The following is a 25,201-nucleotide window of genomic DNA, read 5'->3' as shown; positions in this document are numbered from 1 at the left end:
ACTGAATGTTTAGTTCAGTTGTTGTAAAGTGCAATAATTATTTGGTTTTAAAAGTTTACTTGTGTTGATTAGCTGTCTATGCTTTGTTTATATATATATATATATATATATAATTTTGATTTCATGATTTGGAATTTATTTTCAATTTAATATTGTAAATATATTTAAAAGTCGTAACTGTATCTCAAACTGAAATGCATGTTATTTATTTCATTCTATAGAAATGGTTAGTTGTTATCACGTTCTGTTAAGTAAAATCTAAATTTCAAAGGTAAAACTGCAATATCCTTAATGGCACAGTTCAATTTATATGTATTTTTCTCTTTTTTATGTAATTGTTACGTTTTAGTTGCTCAATTTTAGTTTATCAAAAAAATTGTAAACTTTATTTTTAATAAAATATTAAACTGAATGATTAATAATCTAGCAATAATAATAAATTTTAAGCTTATTAAATTATTTTTTTCAAAGGTAGAAATGATAAGTTAAAATAGAGATTTGAAGTGGATATCTAGGAACAATTCCATTAGAAAGCGCGACTCGTTGCTACAAATCCACCAACTCGGAGCATATATACTTTGTAAACCTCATTGACGAAGAAAAGAAAAGTTCTCATCACAGCCTTAACCACTGTTAAACCAGATGGAGAAAAAGAAAAATAGGAAGCTCAAAAATCAAATCAAAGGAAGCTGTGAGAAATACCCAAAGGCAGGAATAAACCACAAATGAGAGGTACGGTAAAAATAAAAATAAGATAAATTTTATTATTTAAACATTATTAATTACTCCTTTCATTTCACAAAGAGACTTATTTTTAATTTTTATTGTTCTAAATTATAGACTTTTTTTTTTTTTTGGATATGGTAATTTATTTATGAATTTTCTAATACCCTTTTATTCTATTTAATATGCATAAAAAAGACAAATTTATTAATTTTGAGAATAATTTAGTAATAACAATATAAATTTATAGTATATCAAGAAATATAACATAAATTTTATTATTTTAATTATATTAATTACATTTTCTTAATTAATACAAAAATAATTATGTCGTTTGAGTATCAATGAACAAATAAATAAAACAATGGATGGAATGACTTCATGGGTAGGCAATACGCTCCAACAAACGCCCCCTTCTAGAAATATTATAATTTTAAAAATAAAATTAGTAATGAAATATAAATATATTTTATATAAATTATTAATTAAAATATATAAAAATTAAATAGTTTGAGTATTATTTGAATAATAATAATGAAATTAAGAATGAATTTAAATATTTTATAATAAATTTTAATTAGATATGAAAAAGATGAGTAGAATGATTTCATAAATATTTTAGCCATCGTCATCCCTGACGTGTATATATATAACATTCTAATGCTAATTGCATCTTTTCCAATTTTTGTATATCTGGAATAATTAAAAAATTAATTTTATTTTTTAAAAAGAGAATGAGATTTTCTATATTTTTAGGTAATAGGATAATACATAACTTATTAGATTAAAATTGAATAAGAATTACTGCTTCTGTCCTACAATATGTATCGTTTTAGATAAATTTAGTCTCGTATTAATTATCACTTTGAGAATTTTAAAATAATATTAATTTTTTATTTTCTATATATACCCATATTAGTTTTCAGAACATTTAATACTAATATATAAAAAAAATTATTGAAGGGTATTTTAAATAAATTATTATAAATTTTTAAAATTAAATTATTAATTTGGACAAATAAATTTTAAATGGGAACAGTATATATGGTAACATCAAGACAAGACTTTTTGGTTGTGTTAATGTGAGGGATTTCCTGAGGGTTGTTATAATTGAAGCATTGAAAATGTGATGGTTTTCACCACCTTTACCTATATTTCTTACCAATAAGCTTTAGCTTTGGCTTATTTAGTCAAAGACAGAAATGACAAGTAACATGGAAAAACTACTATTGATTAGCCAAAAAAATCTGGAGTGGGCAGTGGTTGTGATTTTTATGTGGTGGTTAATTCATGGGAACTCTTACCAAACTCAGCAACTTCAATGGTATAGACTTATTTTCTTTTTTAATAAGAAAAAAAAATTAATTTCAGTAAATTTTCATATAAAAATTAAATAATAAAAAATAAATTATATGGTTAGATATTTTTCATATAAAATATTTTTTAAATAAAATTATTTTTTCCTACTTAACTAAATTATGCCATGATATTAGTCTCTTATTTAATTAAATACTTTCTAATGAAGACCGAAAAAAGTATTTATTAAATTTTTATAATATTATTTTTTTATAAAAAATATAACATTTAATTATTAATTTAATTTAAAATGAATTGATAATGTTTGTATAGAAGTTAGGTTTTTAATAAATTCATACTCTTTAATTATTTTTTCTAAAAAAAATATTTTTGAACTGAAGTTTAATATAAATAGTATTAAAAATTTATATAAACATTGAAATTAGAAATTTTAAAGATATACTTGTTTTAAAATAAATTTAAATAATAAATTATAAAAATAAATAACTTAAAATTTTGTTTATTTTTTAATAAAGAAAAATGATGTTTTTTAAAAAATAATTTATAATTTTCAAACTTATTTTTTATAGAATTTATTTAAAATTATAATAAAAATAAAATTTAAATACATATAAATTAAGAATTTTAATATTATTTTATTTATTATATCCATAATAAACAAGCTTTACAAATGTCTTAATTTTTTATTTTATTTAAACTTTTTATAGAAATGAATTACAACTTCTTTAACATATGGTTTCTCATTTCAATGTTTTCTTTTAATATAAAGATAGCTTTATTTTTTAAAGAATAAAATAAAATAATGATTTAAAAAATAATTTATAATTCTAAAACATATTTTTTATAGAATTTATTTTTTGACAGATTATAGAATTTATTTGAAATTATAATTATTGAATTAAGAATTTTAGGAAATAGAATTAATTTTTTTTTATTGTAATAATCCTAAACTATCAATGGTATTATTGGTAATCTCAATATTTCTTTTCCTTTTTCATTCTTATAGATATTATAAAGGAAATAAATAAAATTACAGCTAATTGACAATAATATTTCCATCTAAAATCACTCCAACATGAAATTATATATTAAGGACAAATATAAAGTTAATTTATTCAATATTAAAAATTACAAGGTAGTATTTTCTTTTTAACAACATTTATTATAAAATAACAAATATTACAATTGGTGGATGTTAACATTCAAAATTCTATGCCCCTCAACTCTTTAATATTTTTAAAAATTGTGGAAAGTTTGAAACTAATAATTAACCTAAATAACTATAATAAATTAAAAGGTAGCTTACGGACAATAATTGATGTACTTTTAAATTTCATAATATTTCATTTCTAGAATTTCATATTTTATGGTTATCGGGCTTTGTAAGGCTGGACTCTAAAAAAAAATGATGATTCAAAATCCATCAAGTCTCACTCAAGCGGACTAACTTTAGATTGCAGATCTTAATTCGGTAATATAAAGCGGGTCGGACAAGCCTCACGCACGGGTCCATTCAAAAGAAGTCTAGTCCAGTGACGTCATCTCGCAGCCCTTACTGCTTGAGCGCCGAGAAAATTAAATGACTGCTTGGTGTAGAGAGAGATTCTGACAGATCCATACGTATGGATCTAAGCAATAGAGACAGGTTGCACTATAGCAGAAAAGCAGTTAGAGGTTATTAGCGGACAAAAAAAAAAAGATAAAAGAGGAGAAACATCGTTTTCTCCATCCAAGCCTATATAACCAGTGATAAACCATATTTTTTAAATTTCAGATCAATATCGATTTGGAACAAAAATAATAAATTCTTATAAGGATCTCAGATAATATCGATTTGGATGAAAATAATATACTTTTATAAGGAATTTAGGCGGTCTGAAAAAAGAATATAAATATAAATTTAGTTCAATTTAAATTATAGAATATCTTTAATTTTTTTTTAAAAAATACTCTATTAATAAAAATCTTAGTACGATCTAAATTAATTATAATAATATATTTCGAATATCAAATAAGTAAACAAAAAGCAAGAGCTAGTTGTGCCGGTGCAAGGCCACTATGATTAATTATTCCCTTTACCTTTGGCACACTGAAAGTGTTGCCTGCCTACTCCCATACCGACGTAGTACCATTTCTGCTGCTTTCTTAAGTAATTATGCGATTGTGCGATCAATTATTTTTACCATTAAATTATTATTATTGTTATTATTATTATTCAAACTAAAAAGATTATACTAAGATTAATAAAATAATTTATGATATAAATATATAGAAATAATAAGGCCGTCCCACTCAGGTAATGGAGAGAATATATACTCTTTGATCATCTTAGGAATAAAAAATAATAAATTCGGTGGTTTACCATATACTCTAGTGATCAATGTATTAAATTTAATTTCACAGATTCCTCAGTCCATTTCTCTCACTAAAAAAAAACAACACATTGTTCAGAAATTTTTAATAAATTATTAGATTTTCTTAAATTTATTATTTATTTTTTACATAGAAAATTCATTAATTATTTTTTACTTTAAAAAATTATTAAAATATTAAAAAATTTATTAATTAATTATTTCGTTAATTTTATTTAATTTTCATGAAAAAATTTATTAATTGTACTCTGAATATTATAAAAATATCTATTAATTAATTTTTTTATATTACAAATATTTTATATATTTTTATCACTTAACAGATAAAAATAATAAAAAATAATAAATTTTAAAATATTTTTTAAAATCAAATTAGAGTTTAATATTTTTTAATATCTATAATTAAGTATGAAAACAATGCATAGATTTAGCAAATGTGAGATTTGAAATCTTAGCAACTAAGCATATTTGGGGAATCCATAATAGTCATACCAACCAAACCCTTGAAATATAATCGCCTAATATTTTATTATTATAAGACATCAACTTTGAAAGATCAAGCCATATATGATAATTAATACAAGGGAAATTACGAAGAAGTATCATTATTTTATATTTAAATTTGTTGTTTATTTTTTACTTTACCTCTTAAAATATTAGCATACATATACTTATTTTTGCCCAGTAATATCATGAATTTGTATAATATCATTCTCAAATTTGGATTAGAATCGAATTTTACATGTATGTCCAGATTAAAATGGTAGATTCATTAACTAATCTAAAGTAAAATTTAACTAGATTTAGAATGAATTTAAACATTATATATATTAAATGAATTCAAAATTGAATAAGTTAATCTTTATAGATACTCTACCCAGCTACTATATCAAGTTATCAACAGAAATCAGGAACAATTCAATTAAGGCTTCAAAAATACTACTAGGAATTAATAACAATCATAATAAGAAATGTTGTATATCTTATAACTGAAGATTGTCTCTTCTTTTTGGATGGGATGGAATGGAATATTATAGTGAGATTATCAATTCAAACAAAAAGCAAAGCATAAGAGACCCTTACCTAATCCCTCCCCCTTCCTTATTTTGATAAAATCTTTTACTAAAATTCTAACATACCATCCATGAATACTGTTGATGTTGGAAACTGAAAAAGCATTCAAATGGTACCAAACAACTCACCACTTCCATTCAACTTCTCTTTCTTTCTTTCTTTATTTCTTTCCACCATTCAAACACACTAAAAGCATTCTTAAATTCAAATAAAAAATAATATAACTTAAAATTTTAATTTTTTATTCAACAAAGATACACAGCTGGATATAGTTTCTTCTTCACACTATAAAAAAGTAAATAATCTTAAAATAGTTGGAAGATATAGAAATTCAAAGTCAATAATTTCTATTTTTTTCACTATATTAAACATGGGTTTTAATATTATTAACTTAAATAATATTAACTTAATGTGGACTTTAATGTTATTAAGTTAAATAGTAGTAATTTAGACTTATGAAATATAACTTAATTGTAAAATAAAATATTTTTCATTGTACAATATTGTAATTTAAAAAATATAAAATGTCATGAGAAGAGGTCAGAAAATATTAAAAAAAATATTTCTCTCGAAGTCTGGAAAGAAAATCTCAAGGAAATGTAAAGAAATTCAATTGAAATTGTTATGAAATGTCAATTTAACTAGTTAAGGTAAATTAGGAAATTAAATATATGGATTAAGCTACAAAAAAATATTTGTCATGATTTTGATTATTACTCCAAAACTATGTTACCTCCATCTGGCATTTATACATCTTAAAGATTAAAATTATCAACCAAAAGAATTAATTAATAATAATAATTAAAAAACAATAAAATCATCAGTTCCCTGAGGGTAATTATCGAGTCCTTTGACCCACGCTTTGTTCTCCGTGTTCTCATCTTCCTGATTCGTAACTTTTTCCTGTTTTTCAACTTCATCACCGCCAAATATTCTCTGGACAAAAGACTCTAAATCAATTTTCATTATTCCCTCCATAGCCTCCCTTTCCCAAAATTCATGACTCGCCGGCGGAATGTACGGCGGCCGCGACATTTGCGGTATCAAATCCCAATTGGTGCCCCTAAAAAATTCATGGCGCTTGATTTCTTCAACTCTGATCCTTTTCTTCGGGTCTTTCATCAGTAACTTTCCTATCAAGTCCCTCAACGGCGATGCTTCCCCCACGAGATCCGGCGACTTCGTTAAAATCTTGAAAAATGTATCCTTCCTATTTTCTCCCTTAAACGGCGTCACTCCGTACAACATCTCGTATAGTACGACTCCTAACGACCACCAGTCCACCGCGAAATCGTGCCCGTTCCCTTGGATTATTTCCGGCGACACGTACTCTTCGGTTCCCACGAACGAGTTGGACTTTTCGGTAGTGTCTGACTCGAGAGGTAACGTGCTAAGATCGCGTTCTGATGAGTCGTCGGGCAAGACACCTGAATTGCAGCAGCTGTGAAATGGAGAGAATCGCTTTTTGTGAGACGAGTGGGGTTTGGGATTATTTGAGTTAGAAATAGGAGAAGTCTGAGGTGATTTTGGATTGAGCTTAGCGGAGAGATCGAAATCTACGAGCATTATATGGCCATTTTCTTGAATGAGGATGTTTTCAGGTTTCAAATCTCTGTAGGCTATGCCTAGACTGTGAAGATGCTCCAATGCCAGAACCAATTCAGCGGCATAAAACCTGAGATGAAAAATAAATTTAGCGACCCAAACACCAAACTATGGAAAATTTCTATCTGAATTTCCTTTCATTTTTCAACTTTGATAACAAAAAGAAGTAAATTGAATATACCTGATCATCTCGATGGAGAACATTTTCTCACTCTGTTGCTTTCTCAACTGATTAAGGTCACGTCCAGGACAAAAATCAATAGCGTAAGCGACAATTTTGTCTGTGGCCAAAACACCACGCAATCTTGGTAAAAGCGGATGCTTAAACTGGCTCAAAACTTGCCGTTCAAAGCAAATTCTCTTGTATTCACTCCCATCGGAAACATCCTTATTCTTCTTCTCCACCAAATCCCTCAATATAACCTTCAAAGCCCACAACTCACCAAACACATCTTCTTTGACCAAAAAAACCACGCCTTTCGCTCCACGGCCGAGCGGAGACATCACTTTGAGGCCATTCAGGTCCAACATCGGCACTATACATTCTTGGTTATATTGATCTTGCGGCACATCGTCGTACATGGTAGCGAAAGTGACCGGCAAGTGACTAGAGGGTCAAGGCGAAAACGCACGCTATTCCTCTATTCTCTTGGAGGCGATTGATAAATTTCTGTTGGGCGCAAATTTATAAAGCGGAAGAAACTTTGAATGGTGAGTTGTGACAGTGCTGTGATGTGCTACGTTGCGCTGTGCATTTACACTTTCTTGGTGAGGAAGGATCCAAATCAGGCAGGTTCTCGTGATTAAGATTGTGGTGGTTGATGCAGTGTGATTTGAACACGTAGTGGGTTTTGCAGTTTTGGATGACGTGGCAAGATCTTAGAGAGCGAGGTAACAAAAATTGGCAAAAAAAGGAGGCGTGATTACGTATGGATTTACGTGTGTGCGTAGGGGTAGGGGATTAGATTCTAGAAACGGTGAGGCGGAGAAATGTTCAAACTTCAAATACGTGCGGCAGCTGGTGTGACTTGGAAGAGAAGGAAATTATTTTTGTTGGAAGAAATTTTTTTTTTAAAACGATTTTAACGTGTGCAGTTCCTGGAAATATGTTTTCTTCACGATTTTAAATATTTGAGAATTGCATATTAACAGAAAAATTGAAAAAAAAATGACAGTAAAATAATAAAACTAAAATTAAATTATTATTATTATTATTATTATTATATACTTCTCAAAAATATTTTTTAAGCATGTAGTATTCAATTGAAAAAAAAATATGTAATTACCAATTAAAAAATATATAATGTAGTTAACGTATGATTTAGTCTATAATTAAGGAGTACAGAGTAATTAAATTGTTTTTTTTTTGAAAAACACAAAACTTTACCTTATGCTAAAGGATAAAAAATTAAAATATAATATAGTTAGTGAGATAAATAAATCAACCAATTACGATTAAGTATTTTTTTTAAATTAAAATTCGCTAAATAAATTTGAGATTTCATTTAATTATATATATTTATTATCACACTACGTTTGTAAGCGTTGAATAAATTACCCTTTAAAATTAGATTTAACTAAAAAATTTATTGCTTTATTACAGTAAGTTCATTTTTACAATACTAATAAGAATAGTATATAATTGACACCGAATAATGAATAACCAATTATAATTAATTTTTTATAATTTATTTTAATTAATATATCTTAACTATTTAATAAATTAATTATATGTAATAATTACTGTTGATATATAAAAGAACTTATAAAAATATTAATTTATTATAAAAAATATAATAAATAAATATAAAATTTTAAAATATAATTATTTTTTATGCACATGTATAATTTTTATTATATAATAATGAATATCATATCATAATTGTCTTAATTATTATTTATTACTTTTAATTTATTATAATTTAAAATAATTTATTAATATAAATTTTAATTTTAAAAAATTACAATTAATAAATTATAAAAAAATATATTATAAATAAAAAATAAAATCAAAATAAGTACTAAACTGAAACAATTCTAATTTTAAAATTATCAATCATCTTTTAATTTTTTTAATTTATAATAACTTTTGGTCTGAAATCTGAACATTTGTATTGGGCCGCTAAAGGAGAGATGGTTGAAACTTCATAGCGGCTGGACTTTCAATTAGGCTGCAACCCACTAGTCTTATATCAATCATGACACGGGCATCTTGCTAACGTTAAACCAAGACAGAGTTTGGTCTCCAATGGTCAAATCAATTTATAACTAAGAAAATCATAGCTAGTTTTTTTTTTTTTTAATTTTTTTTAATTTTTAATTTTCATATACTTAAAATAAATCGGAAGTCATAAATGAGATATATTGACTTTTAAACTTATTTATTTATTTTAAAATTACTCTTTGACCGAGTAAAACAACACATGATTCTTTTTTTAAAGTTACATATTATTTTTTGCCATTTTAATAATTTAAATTATTTTTAAACACCTTTTAGCTATTTAAAAATTACTTTTAAAATAATTTTACTAAATAATTAAATTGATTATTTTTAAACTGATTTATAAATGAAAATATTAAAACTAAATTAATAACATATTTTAATTTATTATGACATAAAATAATTAAAAAATTACTATCTAAAATAAAAAAAAATTGTAAACTAAATTAAGATAAATTTTTGAATACAAATTATAAATTAAAACAAATAATTATAACTATAATAAGAAATAATAATTTTAGCAGTGTTTAAGAAAAGCTCAATCACCATTAAAACCACACTTGTATGACAATTAAATCGTGACATCAACTCGAATGAAATTGAAATAAACCAAAAACACGTGTCACAGCTGTTTTGATTGTTTTGAAACAACTTCAAATAGAAGTACAAGAAAAATAAAGATAGAAACACAATCATATGTTAGGATTTTTATTTTTATTTTTAAGTCGTGGCAAAGAAAAAATAACATTGTTATTATTTGGATAGGCTATTTGAAAAAAATTTGAATTAATTTAGAAATTTATTTATTTTTTAATTTATTTTTATTTTTAAAAATTTAATTTAATTTAATTTAATTTTATTTTAATAAAAAATTTATAAAATTAAATTAAATTGATTAATGATAATAATATATTATTTTTTATAATATGAAAAGATTAAATAATAATTAAAATTAAGATATTTTAATTAAATTTTAAAATATTAAATATAAAGTATAAGAAATAAAAAATTTACTAAAATATTTAATAAATTAAATAAAATAAAATAAAATTAAATTAAATTAGACTGATTCAGTTAAATTAATTTTTACTTTCGCTTGAAACTTAGATGGATAAATTTTAAATTAAGTAATAATTTAAAAATTATTAATTCTTTTATAAAATTACAAGAAAATAGAAAATTGAACCCGAATTTTGCACTAAAAGGGCCTTTATATTGGTTTAAATATTGAAAATCCATATCAAGAAATAACAACTTAATCATATTTAAACTGATACATAAGATAATGAGAAAATATAAATTAAATAGAACTAATAAAATAAATAAATTTTAAATTATTAATAATGAAATCGTCTTTAAAACTGAAAAGTTTTGAATTTAAATTTGTCAATTGTATAAATAAAAAAAATTGAGATATAAAACAAAGAAGAGAGTTTAACTCAATCCTATATTCTCAAAACTATGATTAAGTATTAAAATCATACTACTTCATGCTTGCTTCATCTAATTATTTTTTAATAAAAAATGAATTACTATTTTTAAATTAAATTATAAATGAAAACTAATTATTTAAATTAATCAATTAAAATTAAAAATTAAATTATAAAAAAATTAGAGAATAATAATAATAATAATGAGTAATATTATACTCTATCCAATCTCATAAATATTAACTTTTTTTTTTATCTCTCTCAAACTATAAACGATTGACAATAGTTAATTTACTAATTTATTAAAATATATTTTTATAATAATTAATATGTCCTTATTTAATATGTACAAAAAAGTAAATTTTATTAGTTATAATAATAATAATAATAATAATAATAATAATAATAATTATTATTATTATTATTATTCAAAAAATAAGAATAATAATATAAATTACCTATTTTTTAATAAATAACAAAATAAGGATATATTAAGGAAAAATAAACAGATTTAATTATTTTAATTTGTACTACTTTTTTAATATGTAAAAAAATAGAAGTAATTAAAGTAGAATTATAAGACAGTATTAAAGCAAATTATTTATTTTACAGTTAAGCAATATAAAATATTAAAAGTAAATAAAATTATTATGCTTATTATATTTTTAAATATTAAATAAAAATATGATTTTTTAAAAAAAGTTTCTTATTTACAATGTTATCAATAAATTTATGTATAAAAAGTTTAATAGTATTAGTAAAGCTATCAAAGCTTATGAATAGAAATACAAAAATAATTTTGTTTAAAAATATCTTTTAAACCGAAAATAATTTATTAATTGAAAATTTTTAGAATATTTTAAACGTAAAACATAAGAAAAATATTTTTTTGAACATACCGACAATGACCCTTATTTTTATGGAGCAAAGATATAGTTAATGTTAAATTAATTATTTATATAATAGGTTTGAAAATAAATAATCTATATAAAATTTCAACTCGATTTAAATTTAATATAATTATTAATTTTTAAATTCATTTTAATTTAATTATATTAATTAAATTTCCCTTAACATCGGACTTAAATACATCACGTGAAAGGCCAATTTAAGGAAGCCACACACACATATGATATAAAAGAGAGCGGAAATTGAGACTCGGAGACAGCCACACCACACGAAACAAAACCAACAGGATAAGCAAACCAACCACCGGAAGCTAACCTCTCTCCTTAAAAACAATCTTACCATTTGTCTTTCACTCTCTCTGCAATTAATTTTCTTATGGCGTCGCACTTCCCGACTCTTCCGTTTCTTCACCACCATCTCCCCGATTTCGCCTGAATGGAGACACGGAGGCTCACCATTCTCTGCTCCCATCTCCGCCCCATACCTCTGCCTGCCACACCTTTATCTCCTTCTAATTGCCTTTCTGATGACAAGGGGATTCTGCAAAATGACTGCGTTTTCTGCAAGATTATTCGCGGAGAGTCCCCGGCTTTTAAGGTAAAATTGGCGCTTTCCGTTGTTCATAAAAAATTTGGAAGTTTGATTAAGCTAAGCTCGGTATTTTTTCATTTGGTGATTGAGTTACATTCGATTTTATATATTTCTAAACATTTTAGGAGTTCTTTGATTTAGGATAATATTCATCTTGTTCTTGCAGCTTTATGAAGATGATACGTGCCTGTGTATTTTGGATACAAATCCGTTGAGTTATGGGTAAGGTATCATTTATCGAAAGCACAATTGTAATTTGCTATTTCAAAAAATTATATATGGATTCATTATTATGGTGATGCAGCTCATTCCAAGTTGTTAGAAGTGGAAATGTTCTTTGAGTGAATTCTTATTGTCATCCAGGTTTAATGTCACTTGAAGAATGTTATATGTTTTCTGAAATTAACTATTGAAATGGATGAAAAGAAAAAGTAATGAAATGCAATTGCAGCTCTTTGTTGATAGATTTTTCTAATTGAATTCTCCTGAACAACATTTACCCAGAATTTCCTTTCCGTACATCAGCAGAGAGAAGTTTTACCAATTGCTTAACTTATATTTTTTTTCTCTCCCTCAAGACGATACATTCCTTTCATTGTGCTGACTACATGAGGATTTGTGATTGTAACAATATGCAAAGTTCAAACATTAACATGATTACTTTCAAGAGATTAGACAGCTCTGAGTATGTGTTTCTTTTGCATGTTAATTCTTTTACTTGTAAAACTTTAGCTTCGTTTAGAATGATTCATTTTTATAAGAAAAAAATTGAAATATATTATTGCAAAATCATGTATGATTTCAAATTTCTAAATTAAAAAGAATTTAATTTTTAATTCCAGACAAGAAAAGAAATCAATAGAATTGAATTTTTGTAAAATTCTTGATTCCAAATGAGGGTATCTGTCTCCTACTCATTTGAATCAAACCTTGTTTGTTTTGTAGGCACTCTCTTATTATCCCAAAATCTCATTTCTCTTCCTTGGAAGCCACTCCTCCATCTGTAAGTTATCCCCCCACCCCCTTCCAATTTGGTGCAATTATTTGTAGGTTCTTCAAGAATTTTGTTGCCCCAATCACTTGTAGACATTGATGAGTGTCTTTCTTTTCCCATTTCAACTCTTTTTGACATTTAGCTTTTGCAAATGTTGATGGGCTTGACATTTATCAGCCAACTTGCAATATGTCAAAAGTGTATTTGTTACAAATTTAGTTCTTATTGGATTAATTTCCATGCAAAATCCTGTTAACTAGTTCGTGCTTAGTTACGTTTCATCTCAAAGTATTATTCTTGTATATGTCTTACAATCATTGTGTAATTGTGTAACTTTTGTGTTGGTTGCTTGTCTTGGCCCACATACTCCTTTAGTGTACTCAGTAAACCACAATTGAGGTGACTGCTTGAGTCCTTGGATGCTTTTTTTGAGGTTTCTCTCTCTTTATTACAGCTAAAGTCTATAAAGAATAAAAGCATTTTTTATGTACATTAGAAGCATAAAAACCTAAAGGTCTTCTTGTATCTGACTTCTGTAAATGGCTTTAAAGAATAGCATATTTTTCATACTCACTAGACTGTTCTATCTGATAAAACTTTGTTAGATGAACAAACCAAGAGTGGACATTTTCTGATAGTGATTGGATATCATGTATTCAATAGTATATTGCATTTCTAATTGCTTTTTTCAGGCCTGCAAGTGAGCTTGCACATATTTGTTGGATATGCATGCTGTTGGATATTTTATGTTTAGAAAAAAAAAGAGATTTTTGGATTAGGAGGCCTATATTTTCACATAGTGTTTGGTTCAATTCTATAACTAGAATTATTTGGAATTCAATTGAATTCTAAATAGAATTAATTTAAAATGAATTTCATTATTTGGTTTGATATAACTTAAAATGCAAAATTCAATTTAATTAAATATAATTTCTGTTTTGTTTAATTTCAGAATTGAAATTCATTTGCTCTCAATTCCTATATTACCCTTAAAGAGTGAAGTAGAAATATATATATATATATATATATATATATATATATACATATATACAATTTTCTATATTTACAATAAATTTATAATAATAAATAAATAATAATAATGATAAAATAATAATAATAATAATAATAATAATAATAATTAACAAAAATATAATCTCACTAATAAGATATTGATAAAATCAAAATAAATTAACATGAGAGTTTATATCGTGTACTCTTGTGTAGGATAATTTTCATTTCTTTCAACCAATTCAAGAGAATATAAAGGTTTAAGGTAAGTAGTTGATTTTTAAGTAATTTCTATTACTTTTATTCAATATTTATAAAATAATATAAAAGTTAAAAAGTGTAATTATTTTTTAAAATAATTTTTAATAATTTATTTTGTAATCATTAATATTTTTCAATTATTTATTAATTTTTTTGTTATTTATTTAATTAACTAGTAAAATAAATGATAAATTGAGAAAAAAGTTTTGTTATGGGCATTTTAGTCATTGTTATGTAAGTTTTGTGGAATTCATTTTAAATTCCATCAAAACTTGATTCCCTTAAAACTTAAAAGAATTAGTTTTAGTTATAACCAATTCCATGGAATTCAATTTCTAGAATTGAATTCTAATTTTAATTCAAACCAAATATAGAAAATATGGAATTCAATTGAATTCCACAAAATTTTAGGAATTGGAGTTGAACCAAACATAGCCTTAAAGTGCATAATTATTTATAAGGAAATTGAAAGATTTATAAATGCAGTACAGTTTTATTTTTTCACTTGTTATATTCTTTTTTGTCCCACTATTTTCCATCATAATGTTAAGACTGCATTTTTTATTCAGAGACAAAACATTTAGACTGGTATTCATAACTTCAAATCTGGATCTGTTACCAAGTATTTCAAAATTTGATTTTCAACGAGTCCCCTGAATATGTGATATATCTGTATCCAAAACTCATCCTTAAGTCCATGTAAAATAGGAGTAAGGCTTTCCAAATACTTGGACTTTCCCTGAGTATTAATGTAAAACAAATAAATCTCGCCATGACTCTTCTAAGAAATTGGGTCTGCAGGTGGTCGCAGCTATGTGTTCAAAGGTACCTTTTATTGGCAATGCAATCATGAAAGCCACTGGTTCTGGTACATGTTTAACACTCTATTGCTAATATGATTAACTTATTTCTTCCCTGCAAATTCCTTGTTACCATTCCATTTATTTGGTATATGATATGTCCAAGTTGATTCTAAGATTTCAGAACTATGAGAAATTGGCTTTTTTAACTGACATGATGAGGCCTCTGGTCAGGTTTGACCCAGTTTTGTATTGACAAAACAAGCTACACACCCTTACTTTGATCATGTGGCTGGATTGTATGGCACAGTAAAATCCTCTCGTACAGAGGTTATCTGATTTCTTAGGTCATCAATTGTTGTACATCCTTGTCCCATGGGAGAGATGACTGGTTCTTCTGAATGGCCTGGAAGATGAAACACTGATTGGAGCCGATCTCTAACTTATATTCATTAGTGATAAAATAATTATTAAAAAAAGCACTAACTATTGATATGACTTATTTGTTATGTCCACATTAGTCTATCAGACATCTAAATAAGGTCTTGTAGAAGAGATAGCCATCACTGAAGCAAACAAACCAAAGTTGGAGCCTTGGAGATATTAGTTGCTATTTAAAATGTCGTTCCGAATTCAACACTGACTGAAGTTCTATATTTTCAGATAGTTTTCCCAATAAGATAATGTATGAGGATAGTTTTTATTTCATTCTTAACAATTATATAACTGCATAACTTGCTTCTGTTACTCATTTCTAGTTTTTGGATAATGGAATATGTGTTTTTGGACCATTCTAGCGACATTTTAATATCACCTGATAGACTGCAGTATCCTTTGAACTTATTTGCAGATTCTTTCAATTTGTTGGTTAATAATGGTGCAGCTGCTGGCCAAGTAATATTTCATGTAAGTTGATGCTCAATCTTTTTGTTCTTCAATTTCAACCAAATCAGAATAAGACTGCGTTCTAGGAAATAGATATGCTTTTTCCTTATTAGCAAGATACTTCCGTTATTTACAGCAGAGTAAAATGGACATTTATGCTAATTTTTCCATGGAAATTCTAGACGCACATCCATATAATCCCTCGAAAGGCGCGAGATTGCTTATGGACCACTGAGGTATGCATCACTTTATGTGCTTTTGCAACAGGAAGACCAATTTTCTCCTAGGAAAAGTAGATGATTTGTTGAAGTTCTGCAGAGTTTGCAGAGGCATCCCTTGGATTTGGACCAAAGAGCATCTCAACTTGTTAACCGTGTTCGAGAACAATTATCAAGCAATTCTGAAAATGGCAAGGATCAAGAATCTAGTCTCCCTAGAAATTAAAAGGTCTATAGATATTTTCTGCGTTATTTTGTGCATACAGTGTGAGCATGTACCATAATGTGTATAGACCCATTCTTTTGAGTAGGTACCTTGCAGACATATACATTGGTTTGTTGTACTCTAAGTGGGAAGTAATTTGATCTAGCACTAAAAGTACTTGTATTTAAACATTACAAGAAATGACACCATAAACTTCTTAGCATTTTGGATATCTCATCCATAGAGAAACAGAAAGTGCATGAGGAATATTTGGCATTTTCAGCTTGGTTGCACTCAGGACAAGAAGTTATTATATTAGAAAAACGAATGCCCTCTGTTATAATCTATATGTGTTGAAGTCTCTTTACTAATGAAGTTCTCAGTCCTAATGTGTTTTGGGATGGAAGTGATAGGATATTTGCAGGTATATGATCGATCTACCTCTCTTAAGATGTGCTTGGATTTTACTTTCTTCTCCATCTTCTTTCTTTAATTTTTTGTATTTTAACCTAAATTTTTTAAATCCAACAAGTGTTATTGTCAACCTTTTAAACCAAATTCTTTTTAAATTCAACAGGAGTATTAAAACTCTTTTTGTTTCAAAAAATCTTTTCAAAATCCTCTTTCAAATCCATTTCAAAATTCATAGTCTTCTTTAATCTTATTTTATCAAAATGGCCAACAGTAGTCTTTTTCTAAATACTCCTCAAATTCTTACCATGATAACTATAATATTTGGTCAGTGAAAATGTAATCATATCTTCAAGCAAGCATATGATTTTTAGAAAGTTGTTCTTAAAGATGCACCAACAGAATCACTTTGTAGCAATTTCACTCTTGCTCAAATTAAAGTTCACTAAAAAAGTTTGAAAAAATTCAAAGTTAAATCTTTCCTTCAAAATTGTGTTACAAAATTAATTTTCTAAAAATTATGACGTGCTGAATAGCAAAAGAAGATTGGAATAAACTTGAAGTGGAATATCATGAGTTTTGAATCCGAAGAGAAATTTTGAATTAAAATATAGCTAAAATGCAATTAAAATATAGCAAATGCAGTTGATATATAGCCTATACACAGCTATTATATTACTCTCTTCTCCATCTTCTTTCTTTATTTTTTTTTTAAAATTTTTTATATTTGAATCTTTAAACATGTTTAGTTTTTAAATTTTTTTTAATTTTTTAAATTAAATTTTTAAACCAAGAAGTGTTATTATCTATCCATTAAATCAAATCCTTTTTAAATTCAATCCATATATAATTGGAGTTTTGATAGATTCGAAAAATAACTTAATTTTTTTTAACTAAAAAAATATTAATAAAATAAACGGAGTCTTTAGACTAAACTAAATTTACTACATGAATTTATTTTTCTATAATATAGCTATTTTTAATTATGTTTTAAAAAATTATTTAACGCATTTAATTATGATTATTTTTTATAAACTTTCACATGACAGAAAGAACTAAATGGATTTGGATCGAGTAACATAACTTGTATGGACATCCAGTTTATTATCATAATTAAAAAAAATTATATTATAAAGTGAAGTCATTTAATTTAATAACAGTTTAAAAGCAATGTTGTGGGACATCTTTTACTAATTATATATATAACTTAATCCACCTAATTAAATTCTTTTAAAATTTCAAATAAAAATAAAGAAACTGTCTTATGAGAAATACGTCATTTAATTTAATAGTAGTACTTAAAAATTGTCAAATATAGTTAAATTAAATTATCAATGAAAAACTTTCAAACTTGGAATAAATATTATATTTTATTAAAATATTCTATAGTGATATATATCTCTATTACTCACAATAATTTAAAACATAAAAGCTCCAATTAAGCTAATATTTCAACCTTGTAAAAGTAAAAACTTATGGTAGGACCTATTAAAATTTTAATTTATTAATTTTTTTAATGAAATATATGGTGACTGGGATTTGTATAAAAATTTTATAACAGCACTCACAAGTTTAGTCTGATAATATATACGTCCGATTTAAATTCGAGAGATTTCAAATTCTACTCCTTCAATCTCTAATTTCTATTTAAAAAAAACATTTACAACAATAAATACATATTTAAATTCACTTAAACCTCCTTTGCTTAGTAATGATTAAGGAAAAGTTTCATAATATATTTTCTCAACTTCGAAATATTAATATTTTAATTATATTAAAATATTAAATATTACCAGCTCGGAAAAAGGCTTAAATTGAAGTTTAGTATAAGTGATATTAAACTAAATAGACCAATCTTTATATTTAAATATAATTTTAATTAATTTTTAAAATCAAAATTAAAGATGAGCAATTCAATTATGGAATATACAATCACATTTACAGTATAATTATAAATATTTTATGATATTTATATTATTTAATTTAAAATAATAATATATACAGAATAATTAAAAATAATATATTTATTATAAAATTTTTATATTTATTAATGTAAAATAAAATCTATTTGCACAGTTAATCATTAGGTTATTATTTTTTAAAATTAAATATATTATTTAATTATAATTAAATATGAGTTAATATTATTTTTATATGTAAAATTAATTTATATTTAAAAAATAATAAAATATTATACTTAATATTTTATATAAATTCTTGTATTTTAATATTTAAAAATTAACAAAAAGTAAAATTATAGTACATATATTAATGTAATTAATTTAAAATTTAAATATTTAAATTAATATTAAAATAATGTAAATATTGAGATTTTTAGTTATTTGGCAAAAAGAATGTTGATAAACATAGCTATTAGGTTCTTCCTTGATAACTATACATAAAAAAATGGGGCAAATCGAGGGAAAAAAAAATACAAATTAGAAATTAGTTTTTTTATTATTAACATATTATTTGATATTTTTATCTTTGAGCATACCTATTATTGGATTTAGTATCATGGTTTCTTTGATCTGAGCATATTATGTTAGAGAGAAATAATTATAGTCATATGAAATGAAATTAGATTTTAATATAAATTTAAATTATTTTAATATAATTAATTAAAAAATTATAATTAATAAAATTTTATAAATATTAAATGATGATATTATTGAAATAAATAAATAAATAAGCTAACGTGAAAAAAAGTTTAGAAAACAACATAAAAATAATAAAGTTATGAAAAAATGTCACGTGTAACTTGTATGGGAAAGTATTTGAAAGAGCGATGATGAGATAAAATGAAAATTAAATTTAATTATAAATTTATAATTATTTAAATACAAATTAGATCAGTGGCTCCAATTCAAAACAACCTTAAAATAATTAAGAATAAATTGAGAAAAAAATTCCATGTCTTGATTAAGATTTTTGGAAACAAAGACAAATCCCGAAGACTCTCGATTTGTTTCAAAACATTAAAGAAAAGACTCGTAGGTTCCAGGAAGAAAATTAATATAAATTTATTTCCTTACGAGCCAGCCAAAAAAGAAAGGATTTGCTCAAACAGATTTATATCACAAAATTAATAATCACGTGAGAGAAAAAAGAAAAAATCCATCACCCCTTTACCAAACCCAACTGCCAATTAAAACCAACTTCTATCTCAAGACTCGTCCTATAAAAAAGCTCTGTGACCTAACTACATCACCGACCCGTTACTCAATCTTTTCCAATTCCCCAACGCACAAAGCTTCCCTCTCCATTCTGCGATCCAACCTTGCCTCCTTCCTTCTTCCCAGTCGTTTCACCTCCGCGTCCATCTACAGTTATCCCTACGCGTCTATCTTTTTCACCGTATATAAAAATCGTGAGATATTTATTTAATAATGATGGAAACTTCTAGAGGGAGAAGATTATTATGACCCATTAGCCACGATTTTAGAGACGCATACTCGCAGATTTTACAGAGAAATTGGAGGATCGTTAGATTTGAGAGGTGGGTTATTGAGAGCCAGAGAGAAAAGAAAGTGAATGGGGCCTGGAGCTGTATTGACTGCGGCTGCGAAACAAGCTGAACAATTAAGAATCGATGGGAACACCTATTTCAGAAAGGATCGATTTGGAGCTGCAATTGATGCTTATACTGAGGTATTAATTCAAACTGAGCAAGACAAAAGGGGAAATAATTGATCCTGGACGTTTTTTTTTTCTTGTTTCTATGAAATTTATTGATTGGGGATTTGTTGGATGAGGTTATCTTTTGTTTATTTGTGTTCTTCCTCTTTTGTTAAGGCATAGATTCAGAAAATTTAATGTTTTATTCTTTTGTTGAAACGCTAGGCAATTACTTTGTGCCCTAATGTTCCTATTTATTGGACGAATCGAGCTCTGTGTCATCGGAAACGGAAGTATGTACGAGTACTGGCCTTTTTTTTTTTAAAAAAAAAAGAAATCCTTTGTGTCTGGAAATGATTTATTTCTGACCTGGCTTTTGTTTTTTGGGTTCATGATACTGGGAATCAGTGATTGGACAAAAGTTGAAGAGGATTGTCGCAAAGCGATTGAAATTGACCACAATTCTGTCAAGGTATTGCTTTTGGTCGATGATGATTTGTTCTCTGCTACTTCATGTTCCCTTTGATTTTGGTTGATTTTGAGCTGGCATATTTGCATACTTGTGTCTGAACTTGATCACACTTGATAAACGACTTGCTTGCAAAATTAATTGCTTATGTCTAAACTTGATCGTATCTGATAATCAACTGGTTATCAAGGTGCTAATTGAATGTTTTGTTATCATACAGAATGTTTTATGGTTTGAGAGGTTTTGTTATTTGGTGCTTTATGCTACTTTCAATATAGAATGTGTCTGGTGCTAGGTGTTAATTGACGTAATGGCCAATATTAATGCGTGTCATCAACTGCATTACTGAGTGATAAAGCAATTAAACATGATGGCCATGGTTGGAGTCGATCATTAAATTTACCGAATGCAACTCAAACCCATAGACAATTGTACATTGACAAACATATTTGTTTTAGAAAGGCTGGATTTGTTTTGATGACAGATTCTTTTTTCACCAGTTCTGAGGCATTCGTGTTCAGCACAATTAAACAATTTTTGTTTTTATGGAAATTTTCATTTGATGAGCCAGGGAAATTCCTTTTTGAAGGAGACTACAAAAAGGGGGCTTCTGCTCAACTACTCACACTAGATGGATAGCAAACTAATCAAAATAAATTATTAAGATTAAGCCGCAAGCTTAAGAAAAGCTCCAAACAAGCCTTCGACAAGACCAAGAGAATATGATTAAAATATATCTTTTAGATTTTACTTATCTTAATGGATTGAACTCCATGCCATCTATGGTGACAACAAATGCTTCTCATAGACATCCATCCACATTTTCAAATTCCTAAGTCCATGCTTTTTTCACTGTAATTATCCCAAACTAGCAACTTAAATTTCCCCCTTTTTTCTGTATATTAAATGATATTGTCTGCTGCAAACTTCATTGTGCTTCTTAAGTTGTGAACTTCTCTTCCAAATAATTGTCAATAGCTTTGCTGTTTCAAGCACATATTTTGAACTTTGTATTGAATTTTTGAATATTAGTATTTTTATTGACTAAGAAAAGTTATATAGCTTTTATATAGCTTTTCTGTTAGTATTAGTCTCCTACCCCGACATTCATGTTGTTCTTGCAAGGAATAGAGCTGTTCATTATCACTCTTCTGTACTAAAAAGTTATCTTTTTTTGTTTTTCACTGGCCCACTTCTGAATCTTTTGTATTTTTATTACTTTCTTCACACTTTCCTCTCCATGATACTCCCTCACTAAATTAGAGTGAATAACCACATAAGGAAAGTATCTATGTGTCTGTTTTACGAAATTTTTCTGTTTGGTATTCCATAAATCAATAAGGTTGGTTTAAAAGAGAAGAAAAGGAGAACCTTATGGTGATGATTCTATGTTGCTAAAGAGCATAAGTTGTTCCTCCATTCCAAAGACCTGCCACCATCACCAACAACAACAACTACTAAGCCTTAGGCTTTATTTGTTTGCAGAAAATAATTTGTATTTGGAAAATATTTTCCGTGGAAAATATTTTTCAACAAGATAACTTATTTTCCAGTGCTTAATTTTAATTTAATAAATGAAATTTATTAACAAATTTATATATAGAGGTCTTAATCAAGGTGTGGAAAATGACTTCTTCTTTTCAAAAGAGGAAATCATTTTCCTTAAAATGACTTTTTTTTTCCTTTAACCAGTACACTTTTTTCTGTTGACTAAATTTTGTGAGTCCCAAATTCCAGAAAATATGAAAAATGTTTTCCTGAAAAATATTTTCCACAAAACAAATGAGCCTTAATCTCAAATTATTTGCACTTTCATCAAAAGAGATGAAAACGAGGGTGAGTGAGAGAGTGATAATGAGGAGCGAAAGGAGCATCCTCCTGAAAATATGAATGAGAAGAAGAGGGGGAAGAGATATATATGATGACATCAGAATTGCTTATGGTGGAAGATGTTTATTCTTGGAAGGAGTGTAGACTGCTTATTTTGCCATTTGCATGTCAAACTCCTTAATGCTTAAAAATAAAGGTTGATCCTTTAGTGTATGTTGAAAAAGAAGCCAGCATTTACAATTAGCATAAAGGCACTCGGTATTTATTTTTTCAACCATTTATCATACTGTCTTTCTATCTCTTTCTCTTAGCTTATTGTCAATAGAATTAGTGGGCCTCAATTTAATATCTACCTTGTATAGTTGCATCTTAACTTGCTTATACACACCTATATATATGTTTCTGTATATGTGCAGATGTATTTTATTACAATCACGTGAAGTTCACCCTTGTTTTGCCGACAGGCCCACTATATGTTGGGACTTGCATTGCTACAGAAGAATGAGTTAGCTGAAGGAATAAAGGCATTGCAAAGGGTAAGAGTTATCATCTTGAAACTTCTCTTATTATATGCTGTAGGGAGGCTTTTGAAATGCTCACCCTAACCGGAAGTGATGGTTTCCCATAATGATATATTGATATTGTGAAAATTATCAATATATCTTGTGAGATTTTGAAATAATAGATATGAGAAGGAACAAGTAGATGACGAACATGTACTTGAAAAGAAGTGACCTGGTGTGACAATGATCGGTATCTTTCAATAACAGTTATGAGAACATGAAGTAGCAATTTGAGCATATTATATGATGTAGTCCATTGTTGTGTGATAACTTAATATGTATGGTGCTGGTTAGATGCTGTTTTTTGTAATGAAGACTTGATCATAAGCATCAGATTTAATTATTTGGGATGATCTGAAACCTTCATTTTTACAGGCTCTGGATCTTGGTAGGGGTGCAGACCCAAAGGGTTATATGGTAGAAGAGATCTGGCAAGAGCTAGCAAAAGCAAAATACATGGAATGGGAGCAAGCATCTACTAAGCGTTCATGGGAACTGCAAAGCTTGAAGTATGTAAATCCCAGTGAGTTTAGTCTCTGTCATAACAAATTGCTTGCTTATTTGTTATTTACCATTCACATTAGTTGTCTTTGTTTCTCACAGAGAAGCCTGTGAGAATGCTCTGAAGGAGAAACATTTCCTTGATAATTCTCAGACAGAAGGATTCTTGGACGAGACAATTGCTTCCCATTTGAAACAACTGGAGGCTTTAGGACAAGTGTTTGAGAGAGCTGTAGAAGATGACGCACCATCAGAGGTAGCGTCTGTGTTGTATGTGATTTTTGTGACTCTGTCATTCTCCATCTAAAACTTTGAAAATTTCAGGTGCCAGATTATCTATGTTGTAAAATCACGCTTGATATATTCCGTGATCCTGTGATTACTCCAAGCGGGGTTACATATGAAAGAGCTGTTATCCTCGACCATCTAAAGAAGGTTTACACATTGCATCTTTCGCTAGAGAAGTCTATTATTTGCTTTTCTGTACTTATTTTTGATTGATCATCTACTTGATTTTATCAGGTGGGCAAGTTTGATCCAATCACCAGAGAACCACTTGATCCATCACAGCTAATACCGAACTTGGCTATAAAGGAAGCAGTCCAAGCATATCTTAGAAAACATGGTTGGGCTTACAAGATGGACTGGATTTGATTGTTTGGGGATTTACTCGAAAGAGAAGTTGATATTTGAGCTTCGACGTCCCGAGGAACTAACAATAGTAGGGCAGAGCTAATTCTTTCAAACGTTTGGTATTGTCTCTCAAGTGCATCATCAATCAGAGTCTGGTATGCACTTTTTGGCTTGTGCTTCAAAGCGTGAAATGTGATGCCATGTGAATTGTGTTACGAGAAATCGTCATCTTTTGAGTTGTACAGCTTCTATTGTCATATATTTATGTTGCTACAGTTACTGCATGTACATAAAATGTACTAAAGTCATCATGGTATTGTCTTATTTTTATTCTGTTTTTTCCTTCTCTCTGCTCTTCTGTTGGTACACTTATTCTGAGAAAATCACATATCTTGCCAAAGAAGAAAATTTGATAGAAAGGAACATGAAAAATAATGGCAAAAATGTGCTTTTGGTATTATTTTCTATGCGAGAAACGACCGTAGAAGGGTTATGTTTCTGTGAGATGAGAGAATTTGAACTCCACCCTTTAGCAGCAAATTCATGTATATTCTTATGGGACA

General features: G+C 27.1%; 3 protein-coding genes across 8 annotated transcripts; 2 read left to right on the top strand and 1 right to left on the bottom strand.

Moving 5' to 3' along the window:
- Positions 1-6,162: 6,162 nt before the first annotated feature.
- LOC110627503 (serine/threonine-protein kinase OXI1) lies at positions 6,163-7,796 on the bottom strand. The gene is made up of 2 exons (XM_021773850.2): positions 7,273-7,796; positions 6,163-7,161 (listed from the first exon to the last, which is right to left on the bottom strand). Exons 1-2 carry the CDS (start codon positions 7,671-7,673, stop codon positions 6,288-6,290), a joined length of 1,275 nt encoding a protein of 424 aa, XP_021629542.2. The 5' UTR covers positions 7,674-7,796; the 3' UTR covers positions 6,163-6,287.
- Positions 7,797-11,897: 4,101 nt separating this feature from the next.
- LOC110628891 (adenylylsulfatase HINT3) lies at positions 11,898-16,836 on the top strand. Of its 2 annotated transcripts, none has more exons than XM_021775713.2 (7): positions 11,898-12,248; positions 12,409-12,464; positions 13,188-13,245; positions 15,307-15,373; positions 16,156-16,211; positions 16,327-16,426; positions 16,509-16,836. In XM_021775713.2, the coding sequence occupies exons 1-6, from the start codon at positions 12,087-12,089 to the stop codon at positions 16,423-16,425; spliced, it is 498 nt and encodes a 165-aa protein (XP_021631405.1). In that variant the 5' UTR covers positions 11,898-12,086; the 3' UTR covers position 16,426; positions 16,509-16,836. The 2 variants fall into 2 exon arrangements, with proteins under 2 accessions (XP_021631405.1, XP_021631404.1); XM_021775712.2 differs by having other exon boundaries at positions 11,899-12,248; positions 16,373-16,426.
- A 3,396-nt stretch (positions 16,837-20,232) lies between these two features.
- LOC110628570 (E3 ubiquitin-protein ligase CHIP) lies at positions 20,233-24,984 on the top strand. 5 transcript variants are annotated; one of them, XM_021775308.2, is made up of 8 exons: positions 20,235-20,675; positions 20,868-20,939; positions 21,051-21,114; positions 23,406-23,477; positions 23,880-24,027; positions 24,089-24,261; positions 24,330-24,440; positions 24,528-24,984. In XM_021775308.2, exons 1-8 carry the CDS (start codon positions 20,617-20,619, stop codon positions 24,657-24,659), a joined length of 831 nt encoding a protein of 276 aa, XP_021631000.1. In that variant the 5' UTR covers positions 20,235-20,616; the 3' UTR covers positions 24,660-24,984. The 5 variants fall into 5 exon arrangements, with proteins under 5 accessions (XP_043804911.1, XP_021631000.1, XP_043804910.1 ...); XM_021775306.2 differs by having other exon boundaries at positions 20,238-20,675; positions 20,868-20,935; XM_021775307.2 differs by having other exon boundaries at positions 20,239-20,675; positions 20,868-20,935; positions 23,880-24,013; positions 24,108-24,261.
- The last annotated feature ends 217 nt before the right edge of the window (positions 24,985-25,201 follow it).

Source organism: Manihot esculenta, chromosome 12, assembly GCF_001659605.2.
Source record: "Manihot esculenta cultivar AM560-2 chromosome 12, M.esculenta_v8, whole genome shotgun sequence".
Classification (NCBI taxonomy): domain Eukaryota; kingdom Viridiplantae; phylum Streptophyta; class Magnoliopsida; order Malpighiales; family Euphorbiaceae; genus Manihot; species Manihot esculenta.
This window is presented reverse-complemented; position numbering and strand designations above follow the sequence as displayed.